Here is a 17,453-nt window from a genome sequence, read left to right as displayed (position 1 = left end):
ACTCTATTGAAATATAGCATTTTACCACTCTTCCGGTGAGTTTGGGTTGTATATGTTGTTTTGAACTCTCACTTAGAAATAGAAAAACTCCCTTCCAAAAACTTTTTCAAAGTTTAATGAATTTATGGAATTGTAAAGTTGTCTTATCTTCAGAGCTTGGTTTTAACTTACTTGAGGATACGACAGACACATATGAAGGCCAGACACTTGATATTAACATTGGCCTGCTTCTCCTCCTGCAAGAGCAATCTGTGTTAGAGAAAAATGCTCTTAAAAATTCTGGGATTCATCTTACGTAGTTGGAGTTGCATTCCTCCCTGCAGAGGTCCATTGACACTTGAACTCCATGGATATCATAGGCAGAGTAGGCTATGTCCCTGTAATCCTTTCCCTGAGGAATGATGTCTGAGGAATGTTCTTGCGAGTTGTGTGAAACGCCTCTGGGAGGCAAAACACAGAATCTTGACCAGTGTGATTAACAGCATTACTAAAAGCGAAAATGTCTTGATGTTTCAAGGTGCAGATGGTAAGCAGTTTAAGAAGTGGAAGAAATGTCAACTTCCGAATACTGGATGTGGATTGGTGTACCTCAGACAAAGTGATCCTGGCATCAGATGATGGGTGCATCAGAGTTCTAGAGACAACTATGAAGTCAACATGTTTTAGAATGGATGAACAAGAATTAACAGGTCTGAGAGATCTCAAGAGCGACTAATGCTCACGTGTTTTGAATTGTTTCTCTTTTGCTACAGACCACAGTATATTTCATTTGGAAGGGTGTGCAAAATAGTCTTTACTATTTAAAACTGACATCAGTCTAAGACAGAAGATGAGGTAGCTTACAAACAGAAACTTTGGGAATATGGATCAGTTTTATAATAATAGGTTATGCAGCTTTTGATATTTCTAAATAACTCATGTTTTGCTTTTTTAGTTTTATCTGCATAAATATGCAGCAAATGAATGTATAAATTCATTGCATTAGAACAGTCATTCACATACACAGCATGAGTTTTAGTCATGTTTGTGATACATGAAAAATTGCTTTTGTTATACTGCTGTATATTTCCAGAGTTTGAATCCTACTCATTGACTGGTTCAATGGATGGCCAAAGTGGATGTTTCCATGAAATTGTAGAAGTGCATCAGTTTCTGACAGCCTTGTTATCTGACTTTTTACATGTTTTTAGCTAGCATAAGTTCTTACAAAAAATTGCTTTTACATTCTTTTGTCTTTGGGATGAACTGTGCGGCTAAAATGGTTAATACATAAAATTGTGACTTGAAGATAATCCAGTTTTTTCAAATTGTGGGCCAATCCCATTAAAATCTTTGAGACTACTTGTGAAGTAAGGTATTACTCAGTGAGAATAAGGGTATCATCATTTGATGCTGTGTTTGATAGATATTCTGATTTAATATACTTTGCTAACTTTGTCTACAGTAAAAATGGATTGTTTTCTCCTGACACTATGAAGGCTATAGTTTTGACGAAAGACAAGTAACAGTGGGATCAGCATCATTGAAGGATAGTTTAGTTATCATAAATTATCTTTTGACACCTGAAAATTAAACTGTGTCAATTCATATTTATTTCATTAACCTGTGGCGCTTAAAAAACAAGGTATCACAGAGTCCAAGAATTTAGTGTGATTCAAAAAACGATTAGACATTTATAGCAATAATGAAAACACTCACAGGTTACATGAGATAAGATAGAAAATATAAGAAATAAAAGTCATCATAGTTTTGTGTTTAAGCAAACCACTAACAGGTGGAGGTTAGAAAGAAACTTCCCATAGGAGCAGATTATTCAATAATTTTCTAGGACAGGGAATCTAACCCCTTCCTCTGGAGCATCTTACTGGTGTCAGAGACTAGATACCAGACTAGATGGACCGCCAATCTGATTCATTATGGCAATAGTTAAGCATATCCCGACTGACCAGACGTTTTGAGGCATTCAGTATTGATATATGTTTAGTTTAATTCCCTCCCTATAAAACCATATTGATGCTTCCTGTTTTCTCTACAAATATTCCTGAATACTATGATAAAGACTCAGTTTCACTGGAGTCCATAGTAATTGTGATGTGTAAGGATGAGGCATTCTGGCATATCTTGTGTGAATTTCTTTCACATCTGCTTTATAGAAGCATCCCACCACATACATCTGTGCTTAACTCAAATTTCAGTTTTTCTTTGCAAGTTCATCTGTAACCAGATATTAACTAAACTAAAAGCCAAAGACCGAGGAGACCAGGTTCTGATTGTAAATATCTAGTGACTAACTGTATCTCCTAGAAAATCTTTTTGCTCATGTGTAGCAGCAGACTTTCATGTGCAATGATCCATGCTGTACATCTGGGATTACAATCTGGCCTAACATCTAATACTTTATCTTCTGTTACAGCCAGCTACCTATATATTTTATAGTTGTTAAATGCTATGTCATTAGAGGTTAGCTACTCATAGATCTTGAATATGACTCATTTCCCTCCTCACTTTTTCTTCTATTTCAGAGCCTGTGTGGTGCCCTTATCTCCTTGTTCCGAGGGCCTCATTAGCTTTAAAAGCCTTCTTGCTGCATCAGCCATGGAATGATAAATATACTCTAGATATTTTACACATGTAAGGCTTTGTTTTAATTTTCTGTTCAAACTTTTAACTGTTATCACATGCAGGTCCCCTGTGTATTCTTTGAGAGGAGGTTGATAAATGGGTGAACTTCCGCACTTAACAAGCAGTCGGAATGGAGGGGCAATACTTCCCTCTCATCAGACAAGAGGGATGTGAGGTCAAATGTTTGTTTTATTTCAAGTGGCACCAACCTACCTTCATCTTTGAAAACAGCCCCTACGTTTTTAAGACAATAGCAATTGTCTGTACTCAGAATTAGAAACTCATGCAACATATTGCATCAAAAAACAAAAATATGTTTTCATTCTAAAAGCAGGTGATTTCAAAGTTAAGTTTCCTCTTTAGTGGTGCAGATTCCTGTCAGAATGGAGCACCTTATCAGGACGTAACATTTATTATTTATAGGGCAATAGCTTAGACCCCATGAGGCTTGTTCAGGGCAACATACAGACCATAGGAAGATGCACACCTTGCCCTAAAGAGTTTGCAATCTAAGAAGATGATCAGTGTGCAAAATGATATGGTCAATATATGCAATCTTATTTGCATGATATATATTATTAATATGGCCTTAATGCAAATGAAATATAAAGTACATAAGTCAAATGAGATGGTAAGGAGGTGGAAGCTAAAGGGGCTAGGCAGGACACCATCATGAAGCTTGAACTCCCCAAAGAGAAGCATGACAGTTTGTGATGAGATGGAGAGCAGTGAGCCCATTGGGGAGCAGATGATTTCAGCTTTGAAAGGAAGGGAATAGGGAGTTGAATGGGGTATTGATCAAAAATGGAAATGGAGTGAGAAAGAGGAAGGGAATGCAAACAGCAAGAGAAGAGAAGATAGACACTTCCACTGCAGCCTTTGGGAGCCATCGCAGGGCTTGTCTACATGGACCCTTAGTTCATGGCTAGCTGGAGTGTGACTATACCTTTCACTAGCCTGCTGTGCTCTAAGTGTCTGTGTTGACCCTGCTGCTGTGCACTAAAAATGCCCTTGTATGCTTTGATCTATGCTGCCTTGAAACAGAATACATTAAAGCTCACTTGGGAATTTTTAGTGCACAGCAGCAGGGTCAACACAGACACTTTATTGTACAGCAGGCCAGTGTGGGGTAGATTCACACACCAGTTTGCTGACAACTAAGTGGGCAAGTCCTCAGTTTGGAGGATGTGAGAGAAGTAAAGACTGCCATAGGAAAGAACATCTGCAAACATGCTGGCCTACATTTTCCAAAGTGAGTAGTGATTTTGAGGGCCTCTATTTTTGGGTGCCTAACCAGAAACTCCTTAAAGGGGAGTGGTTTTCAGAAGTACTGAGCACCCACCCTCTGAAAACTAGGCCCCTTTTGGGTTTCTCAAGTTGGGCACCTAAAAAGTAAGGCACCCCATATCATGAACCACTTTTGAAAATTAAGGCTACAGTGTTGTACGGGGAAATTTAGGTTTCTGTGAGTTCAAGGAGATGGAAGGGAGTGAGAGGTGAACAGATTGGTGATGGTCTTTTTATGAAAGCGGGCATTCTAGAGTACAGTAGAACCTCAGAGTTCTGAACACCTCGGGAATGGAAGTTCATAATTCTGAACAAAACATGGTTGTTCTTTCAGAAGTTTACGACTGAACATTGACTTAATACAGCTTTGAAACTTTACTATGCAGAAGAAAAATGCTGCTTTTAATCATCTTAATTTAAATTAAACAAGCACAGAAACAGTTTCTTTACCTTGTCAAATGTTTTTTTAACTTTCCCTTTATATTTTTGTAGTTTACATTTAACACTCCTATCTCCACTTCTTTCTCTATTGCTTACTCCACTGTAGTTTTGTAGTTTACATTTAACACTGTACTGTACAGTATTTGCTTTTTTTCCCTGTGTCTGCTACAGTATTTGCTTTTTTTCCCTGTGTCTGCTGCCTGATTGCCTTTAGGTCTCCCTTTTTGTTACTATGCAGAAGAAAAATGCTGCTTTTAATCATCTTAATTTAAATTAAACAAGCACAGAAACAGTTTCTTTACCTTGTCAAATGTTTTTTTAACTTTCCCTTTATATTTTTGTAGTTTACATTTAACACTCCTATCTCCACTTCTTTCTCTATTGCTTACTCCACTGTCGTTGAAAAAGAGGTGGAAATGGGGGTGAGATTGTTGAGTGTAGGAAAGCCATGGTAACAGTGGGTATGTTGGGCATAAAGGGTAAGAATAAGAGGATGGTCAAGATTGGATTTATTATTGCTGAAAATAAGCAGGAGTAAGCAATAGAGAAAGAAGTGGAGATAGGAAAAGAACTTGTGAGACAAGTGGGATTGAGTATTAGGAATGAGCAGGCAGCATAAAAAAAGGGAGACCTAAAGGTGAGTGAGTAAGAAGGAAATGCAAAGAGAAAGGAGATAATAACAAAGATGTGGGAGTAATGAGGGTGAGCAGGAGTGAAGAACAGGCCATGAATAGTACTTGGAAACTAGTAATTGATGTCCAAGTTTTTCTGTCTAAACTGTTTTTTATTAAGGACGTGAGAACATTAAGTTTGCTTCCACCATGCTTTGTGTTGTACATAGCCAACACTCTTCCACCACTTCAGATAATATTGCCAATATAGTTATGAGGAAATATAAAATTCTTAGAATATATATTCCTGTTAAATCAAATGTTTTCTTTGCAGTGATTATCCAGAGAATGAAAATATTAAAAATCTGCTTCAAAAACAGTTGAATTCATTGTCCAAGTAAGAACCATTTTATTAATGTTTTAACAAAATACGGCTTTGAATGAGATTGCAGCAGCAAAAGTTGTAATGATTGGTTTTTCATTTAGCAGCCACTCTGGAATAACTTTATTTTTGTATTAAAACATTTGACTGTGCTTAAAGATAAGTACTTGTTACAATAAATGAAATTTAACTTACTTCATGACCTGCTTTGTCTAATGAAAAGTTAACGGTAGCATTCTTCCCAAATCGGAGATATTTCTTAAAACAAATCGTTTAAAATTGGCTTGACGGTCAGAATAATTTACTGTATTAAACATTAAAGTGGGATGAAACTCATGTCTAATTTGAGACATTTAGGTTGTCACATTGTTGATGCCACAGACAACGGTGGCTGCCAGCAGGAGGCCCGGGAATACTCAACATTTAAATTCAAATGGCATTCACAGTTTATTGGCAACTGTTTCTCAACATGTCTGCTCCTCAGAGTGCTGCCTGGGCCAAATGGGTGCAGCCTATTAAAAAAAAAAAAATGTATCATTCGAAACATTATGCAGAATTTTAAACCCTAACCAGAAAAATATCACATTGGCCCTTTTGAAAATCCTACCCTTTCAAGATAAGTTACTCTTCATGGGTGAAGTTCATACTTCTGATATTACATCAGTCTCCCTGGTTGCATAGCCAACAGATGGCAGTACATTCATTTAAACTATTAAGGCAGTCTTTGCAGCCAAGAAACTGGAAGCACTTCCCCTATCCTCCCTTCCACCCAAAAAAAAAAAAAAAAAAAGCTAACTGTATGCAGAAAAGTTCATGCAAAACCTGAATTCATAGATTTAAAATAGATGTATTTGTTGTCCAGTGACACCATCCAGATTATATTTACGTAATTATGACATTGTTATTAATTTAATTTTATAATATTTAGAATTGCTGCAAACCAATATTACAGCTTCAGGTATACTCTTCTGGTAGTTCACTATATTGCAATACATGCAAGTCAGAAGGCATTCTTGACAGACTGATTTTAGCTATTAAATCTGATAAACAGTGAATTGCTCCTGTAAAGGTTTCGACATACTGAAACTTGGTATAGTTCCAATTGCCGAGATGAAACATTATTTGATAGAGGCTTTTGTTCAGGTCAGCATGAGATAAACTTCTACTTTCCTTGTCTGACAAGAAGAAATAAGTCTTGTTTTCGTTTGTAAACTTTAATTCCTAGATGTAATATAGTACTTGTTTTTTAAAAATCCAGCACAGCATATTACAGATCAGATATGACTTTCTGCTTTTGCAGTGACATCAAGAAACTTGTGCTTGATCCTGAATTTACTCTGTTGCAGAGATGTTTACTGGTTGCAAGGTAACAGAGATTCAGATAAAGTCGAAAGGTTTTTCTAAATAATCCTGACCCTGTCAGCACTTACAAATGTGCTTAACTTGAAGCATGTATATAGTATCATTAAAATGAATGACATTAATGATGTGCATAAAGTTAGGAATGTGTATGTATTTCAAGAATGGGGTCTAAGTTATTATCTTAGTGAATTATTTGTATTTGCACTGAGTTTTATATTACAGTGAAAAGACTCCTTTAACATGATTGAACAGAATTGTATTTTAGAAAGGTATAAGAAACGATCGTGCCCACAGTGAAATAGTAGTTGTTACTTGTACAGTGCCCAAAAGTGTATTCGGTACTTTACTAGAATATAGAGTCCAAACTCTCTCCCAAAGAGTTAACAACCTAAAACCTAGGCCCAAATGCAAGCAAAGGAAAAGAGAAAGTGGGGCTCTTTTTTAATTCCATGACCATTGTCATGTTGTTGTTCTGCTTAAATGATAATTTTTACTTGTTCTGCATTTTTTTAGTTGCTTCTAAGCTTTTATGCTTGATTTTTTTCCTGGTGAAGCATAAAGCAACCCAGAAAATTAAGTTAAGGATAGATTAAGTTCTGAATGCCTTTGCTAAACTAGTTTGTGGAGAGATTTACGGAGCTTTAACTAACCTTGTAAAAGTCTTTCCTCCAACTTGCTACTTCCTAGTTTGTCGAACATATTTCAAAAGAGATCATTGTTTGTGATTCATATATAAGAAGTCTTAGTGGTAACGCACAATATTTGTGATGCCAAAAAGAATGTACCTTATTCTCTGAATAATGAAATTATTTTAAAATACAGAACAAAATTACTAGTAGTACGTGAAAAAAAATCTACAATGAATAAGTATTATGGCTACAAGTGATTGTATTGGGGGGTGCTGGGAATTTAAACTAGTCTGATGTTGTAGCTACAATGTATAATGGTAGGGTTTGCTTCTTTTTGGTTTTTGACTTCTCAGACTCTATGGAGATGAATCAGAACTGCATTTTTGGAGTGTTGCTTCCCATTATTTGTACAATTTCTCTCAGGAAAAAGCACTAACTGCAAAAACTACAGATAGTCTACAAGAAAAATTAATCAACCCGTTGGATATATGCTATGATATGCTGTGTGAAAATTCCTACTTCCAGGTATTGAAAACGGTTTATAAATAGTATTTAGTAGGTCTGTGACTAAATCAACAAAATGACGAGCATTTCTTCCCTTTTGAATTTAAAGCTCCTACATATAAGTGCCTCACTTTTATTTCAAAGTAAAAGGTGCATGACTATATGTTAATAATGGAGTTTTACCCTTATCTTAGTGTACTTGTTATTGTGAACTTAAAGCACTCAGTATTATTTAAAGGCTGGGCTTTTTTTGTGGTTTAATAAATAAATAGTATCATAGTCTTATAAGATCATTTATATGTGCTTCAAATTTATATATATATTTTAAGATCACATATTTTTGCAGGTGTTTCCAATTCATATTATGTAAAAGTTCACTTTCATATATTAGCTAGTTTATTCTCATATTTGTAATCATTTTAATTTTTCTCTGCAGAAATTTCAGCTTGAAAGGGTACATCTACAGGAGGTTAAAAGATCAACCTATGACCACACCAGGAAATGTGCTGACCAACTTCTTCTCCTGGGGCAGGTTTGTGGGTGGCTTGTTTGTTTGTAATGTCCCTTACCTGTTTCTGTAGGTTTTGTGTGTTCTTTTCAATACTTCCTCTACCCAGACAACATTATATCTATCTTATCTGGGCTGAGTTTCTAGCTAGCTTACAGGCAAGACCCAGTCTTGGCTAGACAGCTGGGTATGTTGTTCCACTGCACCATCTGGGTCCAATGAAATGGAAACAGAGTTAAGTCATCCAAATACGAAAATCACCTCAACACCCATCCTTCTTTTGGAACTCCACGTAGATCTTTCTTCTGTCAGATGACCAAACAGATGCTACCCTTTGAGTTCTCTGAAAGAAAATAATCAAGCTGTTCAGATAGCTTAGTATTTGCAGGAAAAAACTGCTAGTATTGGTATGCAAGTTTACAAGATGACATAGTGGTGTCAGTGACTCCTGTCAGATCTAAAAGATTCGACATGAATAAAGAGATATAATATACCAACACAACCAGTGCAGCCTAAAATCAGATTTAACTAAGTATATATAATGCCTTTCATATTTCTCCATAATTCGTTAACCTATCAACTTTAAATATAGTGAATTTCAAAAAAAAATGTGCTAGATTATTGCAGGTGCCATCCTTTGAGTACTTGACCAGTGTCTTTGCTTATACAATCTTTTCACCCCTACTTTTTAAGTTGTTTTTCTTTCCTCTGTTGCTCTGTGAAAGACCACACAACTGCATACACAATTTACTGTTTCTCCTATGTAGGCCCTCTTTCTGGAAAGCGCTTAAGCGTGTGCTTTAACCCTATCCCTATTCAGAGCATGTGTGCTTAAGTGGTGTCTTAAATAAGGTGCAATCTTGAACTGGGACTGTAGTCAAGTTAATAAACAAACTTGAAAAAATAGATTTTTTCCTTTTATCTATGTTACTATAACTGTTTTGTTGGAGTTTTTTTTGTTTGTTTTTTGTTTTTTTTAAAGCAAACAAACAAACAAAAGTGGGGTTTTTTTTTTAAGATGATGTAATTTTATTTTTTCTCACCAGACTGACAGAGCAGTACAACTATTATTAGAGACAAATGCAGAAAACCCACATTACTACTGTGATTCACTCAAGGCATGCTTGGTCACTACTGTCACTTCATCAGGTCCTTCTCAAAGCACCATTAAGCTTGTAGCAACCAACATGATAGCAAATGGAAAGCTCGCAGGTAAAATATGTGTTTTCCTTTTGTTTGTAAGCAATCAATACTGATAATTATTTTGGAAATTAATACGGTTAGACAAAAAGCCTCTTTTTACAGTAAACCATATAGGGTGCTTGTTTTATAGAGTTTGCAGATGTACAAAAAGCATTAGACGTGATTTTAAGTACTTCAGAAGAAGGCTGAACAAGTCAGTCTGTTTTTTTTTTATTGCAAACCATATTCCAGAAATGAACCTGTTTGCAATTTATTGCTAATCCCAAAGAAGGCTGCTGTCACATTCCTAATGAAAACAAAAGCATGTTTATTGGATAAAATTAAAACAGGTTGGAAATGAAAGGCCTTCTATATTTCAGTTTGTTTCAAATCCATTAATATATAAATAGGCTCTTAGAACTATATCTCTGTGTTTTTCTACCTAATGTAATAGATGCTTGTTGTAAGGTGACTGGAATTTCTGAAGTCATGTGGTGGAACTACTTATGTTTATAGGTGATTAGACATTTCTTAAGCATATTACTCTGTTTTGTTAATTTTTTTTTTTAAGGCCTAAGCTACTTTTTGGGAAAAAAAAAAAAAGTTAAAGGATGATTTGCAGAAATTGGGCTTGTTGTTTGGTATAATTCTGTGATACCGATTAAGTCTACATGGTCCAATGATCTCCTTAGTATGTCTGTTTGAGGCAAAGAGAAGCAAAGGAGAGGTTAGAACCTTGTGGAGCATTTCTAAGCTCTGGAGATGTCATGTAAAGCAAAGGGAGATGGTGTCGTGGATACCCTTCAGAGCTCCAAAGATCTACAATGCATGAAGAGGTGGGCACATAGCAAGGTTAAGAACTGGAGACTTTATGGAGCTCCTGTATCTCAAAAGGCAGCAAGGGACCCTTTCTGGGGAGAATCTGTTGTATTTAAATAGCAACTTTTTTTTTTCCCATTAGTTGAGAGTCAAGTTTTAGGTAATCTACTTTTATTTTCCAGAGGGAGTGCAGTTGCTCAGTCTAATAGATAAAGCTGCTGATGCGTGTCGTTATTTGCAAACCTATGGCGAATGGAACCGTGCAGCATGGCTTGCAAAAGTATGTAATTGCTCAATCCAGATTATTACCCAGATAGTACAAAGAAGCCCTGCATCAATTTTTGGCTTATTTTAAACTGCAGTGGCATTTGGTTTTGTTTATATACTGTCAACGATTCAGTTAGCTCGCAACTAAAATACACTGATGACTTTGTTCATTGTTATTTTATTCATTGGTTACGGTCTACATTTTTTCCCATGACCTAGTCAACAATGCCACCTGTAACTATATCTATATCTTTTACTTAGTCATAAAAGAAATGTTCTTTACTTTAACAGCTTGCAGAACATTGGAAATAAAATAAGTATAAACTAAACTTTGAACATAAAAGGCCTGCCTCAAGACGTATATTTATAGAGATTAGTATGGATTTTGAGGTCCTTCAGACTTGAAGAACATTCAGTATCAATTCAGAAACATATCAATGAGAAAAGTTCTTTCCAGTGCATTAAGCTATAATGTCCCAACCCTGCAACTGGATCATTGCAGGCAGACACGTTCTCCCATAGGAAGCCCCAGAAGGTCTCCACAGAGGCCCACCTGCATGGATCGGATTGTAGGATTGGGGACTAACAATGGTCAAAATTCCCAGTTTTCGAGTTTGTGACCAAAGATTTGCCAAAGACATTTTAATAACCTGTTCTGATTGTTGTCTACATTTTTCTTTTGTAAAATTGTATATTCCTTATGTGATTTATTTTAATGTCTGGAAAAAAATTAAAATAATAAAAAGATGATATATTTCACTTTCATGGGTGTCTATCCTAAAGTAATAAAAATTTCAATCTGTTTAGCTATCTCACTGGAAGAGGTAAGGGAGAGGGGCAATATAGATTTTTCCAAATTGATGAGTCCCATTTTTATTTGCCCGTTTTGGTTTTTTAGATCTTCAGGAGAAGTTGACATTTCTCCCATTGTATTTAATTGTATTTAATTCCTTGACACTTTTGATTGCAGTGAATCTTGTTAGTGCAGTGGCTCTCAGTCTTTCCAGATTAGTGTACCCTTTCAGGAGGCTGATTTATCTTGCGTACCTCCAAGATTCAGCTCACTTAAAAACTACTTGCTTACAAAATCAGACGTAAAAATACAAAGGTGTCACAGCACACTATTACTGAAAAATTGCTTACTTTCTTAGTTTTATCATGTAATTATAAAATACATCAATTGGAATATAAATATTGTACTTACATTTCAGTGTACAGTATACAGAGCAGTATAAACAAGTCATTGTATGAAATTTTAGTTGGTACTGACTTTGCTAGTGTTCTTTATGTAGCTGGTTGTAAAACTAGGCAAATATCTAGATGAGTTGATGTACCCCCTGGAAGACTTCTGCATACCGTCAGGGGTAGTGGAATGCATAGCAAGCCTGATTTCCTATGTCAAGGTTTAAGTGATCTGAGAACTTTTTTTTTTCTCATTTTCCTCATTATTACCATTCTAGGGACCAGTGCATTTGGGATTTTGGAAGTGGTAACTTGAGATAAACTCTGAGTAAGAATCTGCTGAGTTGTAATGAAGTTATAATCAGATAAAATCATGTAGTAAACTTGTACATGGCTTGTCACAGAAATGTTTTCTTTAGTTATATAGCATTGGTGCATTCAGACTTAGGTCGTCTTTATCTCCCAAAGGTTCGTTTGAATTCAGAGGAGTGTGCTGACGTCTTGAAACGATGGGTTGATCACCTTTGCTCTCCCCAAGTTAACCAGAAATCCAAGGCCATCCTTGTCCTCTTATCGCTAGGATGTTTTACAAGAGTTGCAGAGATGCTGCACAGGTAGAGCTGAATGAGCACATTCTCTACACTGCTTTGTCCAAAATTGTCAGCTGAACGTATGATCAGGAAATATGTGTTTTTCTGTGAACTTCTTACATTTAATTCAGTTTTTGAACAATTCATTCTGTTTTCTTTAGTTGACAGTTACTTCAACAGCACGTCATCCTTGTCTATGTGCTTGTACTGATGCTGTTTCTGTAATTTCAAGGGAACATGCTGGCATTTTAAATTTTCAGCAGCTTTTAAAGGTGCCAGCATCTAAACGAGTGCTAACATTTTATAACAGCTGTTATTCAGAGGTAGTAAATTGAACCTTGTCCTTTCAGAACTTTAGCATCAAAGATCAACTGATTGATAGAGTTATGTAAGCCAAATCAAAATGGTTTGAAGAACTTTTAAATCTTCCTGTCCTAACAGTTTGTTTGTTTTTCTTTTCAACAGCATGAGGTATTTTGATAGAGCTGCCTTATTTGTTGAGGTGTGTCTGAAGTATGGCACAATTGAAGTTAATGAAGATACAAATATCCTTTTCCTAAAGACATGAGGGAGGGAGGGAGGGAGGGAGGGGGTGTGTGTGTGTGTGTGTGTGTGTGTGTGTGTGTGTGTGAAATTAGCTAGCCTGTACAGGAAAAGAAACTCCTAATAATTATGTCCCCCAGGGTGTGTACTGCACTTCTTGAAGGAACAACAGAATAAGAAAATTCGTGGAGAGAAAATATACACCCAAATCATAATACCAGGCTCTTCCTGTATTCTGTTAAATCAGTGGCACTGGGAAACAAACAAGGGAGCAAGAATAAGAGCAAACCTGTGGATGCTTCTACCTAAATTCACACTTTTAAATTTGTGAATGGAGAAGGGAGCAGATGGCAGAATATTGATGCTGATGGAACTTGGGCTAAATTGCTGGTAACTGCTGGGCACATAGCGAGGTTGAGCTAGCTAGGCTAATAAGGCAGTTATCTTTTTTAAAATTGTACACCACAATGTACATTAAATTTCAGGTCTTTTGGCACACTCCCCTGCAGTTGTGCTGGTAAGAATATTTTTTTCCTTTACTGAAAAGGATCATCAGTTTTGAGCTTGTAAGAATTATGTAAATTATAAATCGAAGTGTAGTGTGAGATGAAAGCTTAACAATAAAAAATCCACCTGAGAACTTTTCTTCCAGTGTATACTTCTGCTAACGTGTTGAATTTTGAAAATTGTAGCCATTATAAAAAATTTTTATTTACATGAATTTTGGGATGACCTGGGTGCTCCCAGCTGACAAAGCCACAAGTGAGTCCTGTAGATCATTCCAAATTATTTTATTGCCAATATCTTTCAGTCTGTTTGCTAAAAATGGGATCTGTGTACCATTAGAAAACTCATATATGTCAAGACAAGATATTAAATTTGTATTGTTGTATCTGGATGTTCAAATTAATTTCCATAAATCCTTATCAAAATTTTGCTCTTTTTAATTTGCTGCCATGAGATGATCTGGAAAAATGGCTCTGAGCAGCTATTTGTAAATCATTTGCATTAGGATTTTTGCCTTAATTTGTACTTAGAGGTCATATATAGATGATATTTGGTATCTTGTTCCAGAAGTGAACAAGTGATTAACAGCAGTATTCAGCATTTCCTGCTTAGACAGGGGTTGGTATAAGAGAAGCCTGGTTCTGAGCCTTCTTCATTATCTCTCACTTCTGTTTTCCTTAACCGTCATTTACATAAACTAATCCATGTGGTATTTGCGGATTATGCCAGAAGTTTGAAGACATTGGGTTTTAAGCAGGGTGCTATTCTGTTTGCTTCAAAAGCAGGAGCATCTGGTAAAGATTTATTGAATGAGCTTAAACAACCTGAAGAGGAAGTGACTGAAGAGTGACAACTTCGTCTGTCATAAAAATATAAGATTTCCATCCCATGGGGGTATTTGTTAGTTACATTTCCAAGGTTAATGAGATTCCATTGTATGAAAATATCCTTTCTCTTGGACCATTACATTAGGGATCATATATATATATATATATATATAGGATGTTTCATTTGGACAAGACTTTTTTTAAAAGATGTATGTGGAGACAATAAGAACTAGTTAAGGAAGAATTTATTTTTAAGTTATCTCAGATTTATTTTTTTTAATTATCCTCACTTCTGAGAAGAGGCATAGAAACATCTGAAAAATCACAGAACTGGAAATGCTTTTAACTTTTTGATCCTAGGCACAGAGATCAAGGTTCCAGAATTTGCTAAAAGATATGTTAAATTTGAGGGAGGACTACTTTTACTTTTTTAAGAGACCTTTATAGACATTTGGAATTGATCATAGGTGAGTTTATGTGCATATATTATGGATTCTGTACATTAATAAGAAAAATTAGTTAAGGAATAAATGTAAATCACAAAAACATGCAGTGGTTTTCTTGCCATGAAAACCATATTTTTTGCCCAAGCCCCATAATTATTTTGGCTAAGTCCAGCGTGTTTTGACATTCTTGAAGTTAGCTGTGAATATTTCCTTTGAAAGCTTAAGTACAAGAAATCCTTAAAAAGTACTTACAAATTTCTCCTTTTTAACTTTTCAAAACCCATCAAAAAGTGTTTTCTTCAGCGCATTAATGTGGTTATAATTTTTAAGACATTCCATTTCCTGTTATTTTAAATGTGAACCTCCTCCATGCCTTAAGGACTAAATGCTGCCATGCACTGTACTGTTAAATTCTTAAGATTAAAAGGAGAGGAAAAGATCCTACCACACAAGCTGCAAGGCAGGATCTCTCCACAGCATTCAAGATCACTAGGAGAAAGGGCTACCAACATGCATGCTCTTGCGCCTCTTCTATGGTTCAGGAGCTATTGTGGCATAGTTAGCTGTTGAATGTGCTGCCATCATCAGTTGGTAGAGAAAGCATTTTACGGAATAACGAAGTATAGACTTCAGTATGTCATTCCCTACCTTACTGTGAGGAGGGATCCCCTGGTTGACAGGACTTAACGTAACTGATAATGCCTCTGGCAGCATCTTTGCTCCTGATTGCTGTGCCAGCCATACAGTATTTGAGACTAAGCATAGGGTAGTTTCCAGAACATCCTAGCTGCTTGTTTGACCGTGTTCTTTGCATTACTGTTGCTTGTGGCAGACATATCTATTTTATGATTGCATTGATTAAGAAGCATTTTACAAGAAAAGAATGCTGACATATGATTTGCCTGGATTGTGACACTGGACTCACAAAATGAAGGTAAAGGATACTGAAACTATGTCAGCTAAGGAACCGTTAATCACTTAAAATTAAGTTACTGTCACTAACTAATTTAATATGTGATACTGTAAAGAAGCATATCACTTAAATCTTCAAAGTGGTAGCTCAGCAGTTGTTTTGACTTCATGCATTACACATTAAAAGTAACAGAACATAAAATTTTCCCATGTCTCCATATTTGTTTACAACTCTAACTCCAGAAATGTTTTAAACTGTAAGCCTAAGTGGCATGTATGATAAAATTTCAATACATGGTGGGTTTTATATAAATAGAAAATCTTAGTGTCATTTCTATAAACAGGAAACTGAATGTTTTAACTATAATATATCTGACTTCTTCCTGCCACATGTTCCACATACCATTATGTACATTCCTTTAGTGTATTATAAACAAAGTACATATAATTATGTTAGCTTTGAAAAATATATACAATAAAATTTGCCTTAAGCATTTATTTTGCCTAACTCGTAGTTGAAAAAAAGTTAATGTAACTACTAAGGATTAAATTCTGGCACCTTTACTTACACTGAGTATATCCAGAATTACTCATGTTCTTTTCAATATGAGTAAGCATATCAGAATCTGTCCTTAGGCAAATCCTTATAGGCATTTCTCAGTAAGTCTCTGAAAAAATTCTGCATATGCTTTAGTGTACAGTTTGAATTTTAAATCTGTGATTTCATGTTATGAAAAAAAACTTATTGAAAAGGCCTTCCTCCTACTGGGTATGTTTCCGTGTGCTTCGTTTTTAAGTATGAAGGTTGTACATTTTGCACAAGGTTATCTGATTTTGTTATCTTTATGCACAAATTATGGACATTGTAAAAATCATTCCTAAAATCCATTTGGATATGAACACAGTCACCGAATGTAATTAAAAAATACTCTGACAACTACTGTGGTGTGTTTGATTTAATTCAAAAATATTGCAATCGCTATACTTAGCCAAATGCTGCCTGTATCTCCTTTTTCTTTTTCTTTTTTCTTTTTCTTCATTATTATTATTTTATTATAAAGCCATCCAAGGTGGATTACTGATCAGGACTAGTTTTGGTGAGGGAAAATAAAGTTCAGCTAAATACATATTCACATAATGGCTGAAAATTTTACTTTTGATTGGTATTCATAAACTTTTTCTTTAATTAACAAAAAAAAAAGCCCAAATTTAGTGGCAGTTAAAATTACAGTAGGACACACCCCATCCACCCAAAACCTTAAAAGCATGGAAAGAAGTTAGGGGAAAGATGTGTATTCCTTTATTTGTAACCAATATCAGAAAGCATTATGTACCTCAGCTTCCTCAAAATTTGCACTCTAACATGAAAGCTTAATGATGACTATGTGCCTTGATATCAGTTATATCAACAGATCAGCACATCTGGCTGTCACACATTTCATGCATTTGGGAAGTTATTTTGCGGTAACACTCTGAGGTCTCTGTCGCTAAGCTCCTAGTCTCTTCTTTCCCAGCTCAGAGATCTTTTGTCTAGGCTTCAGGGGTATTGGACTCTCACTCTGGTTTGCTGTGTGTCTCCCTTACGAGTGAGTGACAGCATTCAGAACACAGCAGATTCTTTGTCAAATTAAAAATCGTTGAGTTCATTTTGGTGAACAAACTTGCCATTATGGCTTAAATACTGTAAAATACTTTGTGGACTGATATTCCTGATGTATAACTGAGATTCTAGAATCAGTACAGCAAAATGTGGCCAAAGGACAGGTCCTAGAGCATGTGAGATTTCTTGCAAAATGGTACAAATGAAAATGAGATTGTCCAATCAAATAATT

At 35.6% G+C, this 17,453-nt stretch overlaps 1 protein-coding gene across 5 annotated transcripts in view; it reads left to right on the top strand.

The window, feature by feature from the left end:
* Positions 1-16,559, top strand: part of WDR11 (WD repeat domain 11) — an 85,979-nt gene extending 69,420 nt beyond the window's left edge. For 2 of the 5 annotated variants that reach the window (XM_038409956.2, XM_038409957.2), the window contains exons 19-29: positions 518-689; positions 2,523-2,631; positions 5,296-5,358; positions 6,644-6,709; positions 7,688-7,859; positions 8,275-8,370; positions 9,393-9,558; positions 10,530-10,627; positions 12,265-12,410; positions 12,852-12,931; positions 14,129-16,559. In XM_038409956.2, coding sequence (XP_038265884.1) covers positions 518-689; positions 2,523-2,631; positions 5,296-5,358; positions 6,644-6,709; positions 7,688-7,859; positions 8,275-8,370; positions 9,393-9,558; positions 10,530-10,627; positions 12,265-12,410; positions 12,852-12,931; positions 14,129-14,286 — 1,326 coding nt within the window. In that variant the 3' untranslated portion in view covers positions 14,287-16,559. The other 3 variants (XM_043518306.1, XR_006282580.1, XM_043518307.1) reach the window with 3 other exon arrangements.
* Positions 16,560-17,453: the final 894 nt, after the last annotated feature.

This window comes from Dermochelys coriacea, chromosome 7 (genome assembly GCF_009764565.3).
Source record: "Dermochelys coriacea isolate rDerCor1 chromosome 7, rDerCor1.pri.v4, whole genome shotgun sequence".
Classification (NCBI taxonomy): Eukaryota; Metazoa; Chordata; order Testudines; family Dermochelyidae; genus Dermochelys; species Dermochelys coriacea.
This window is presented reverse-complemented; position numbering and strand designations above follow the sequence as displayed.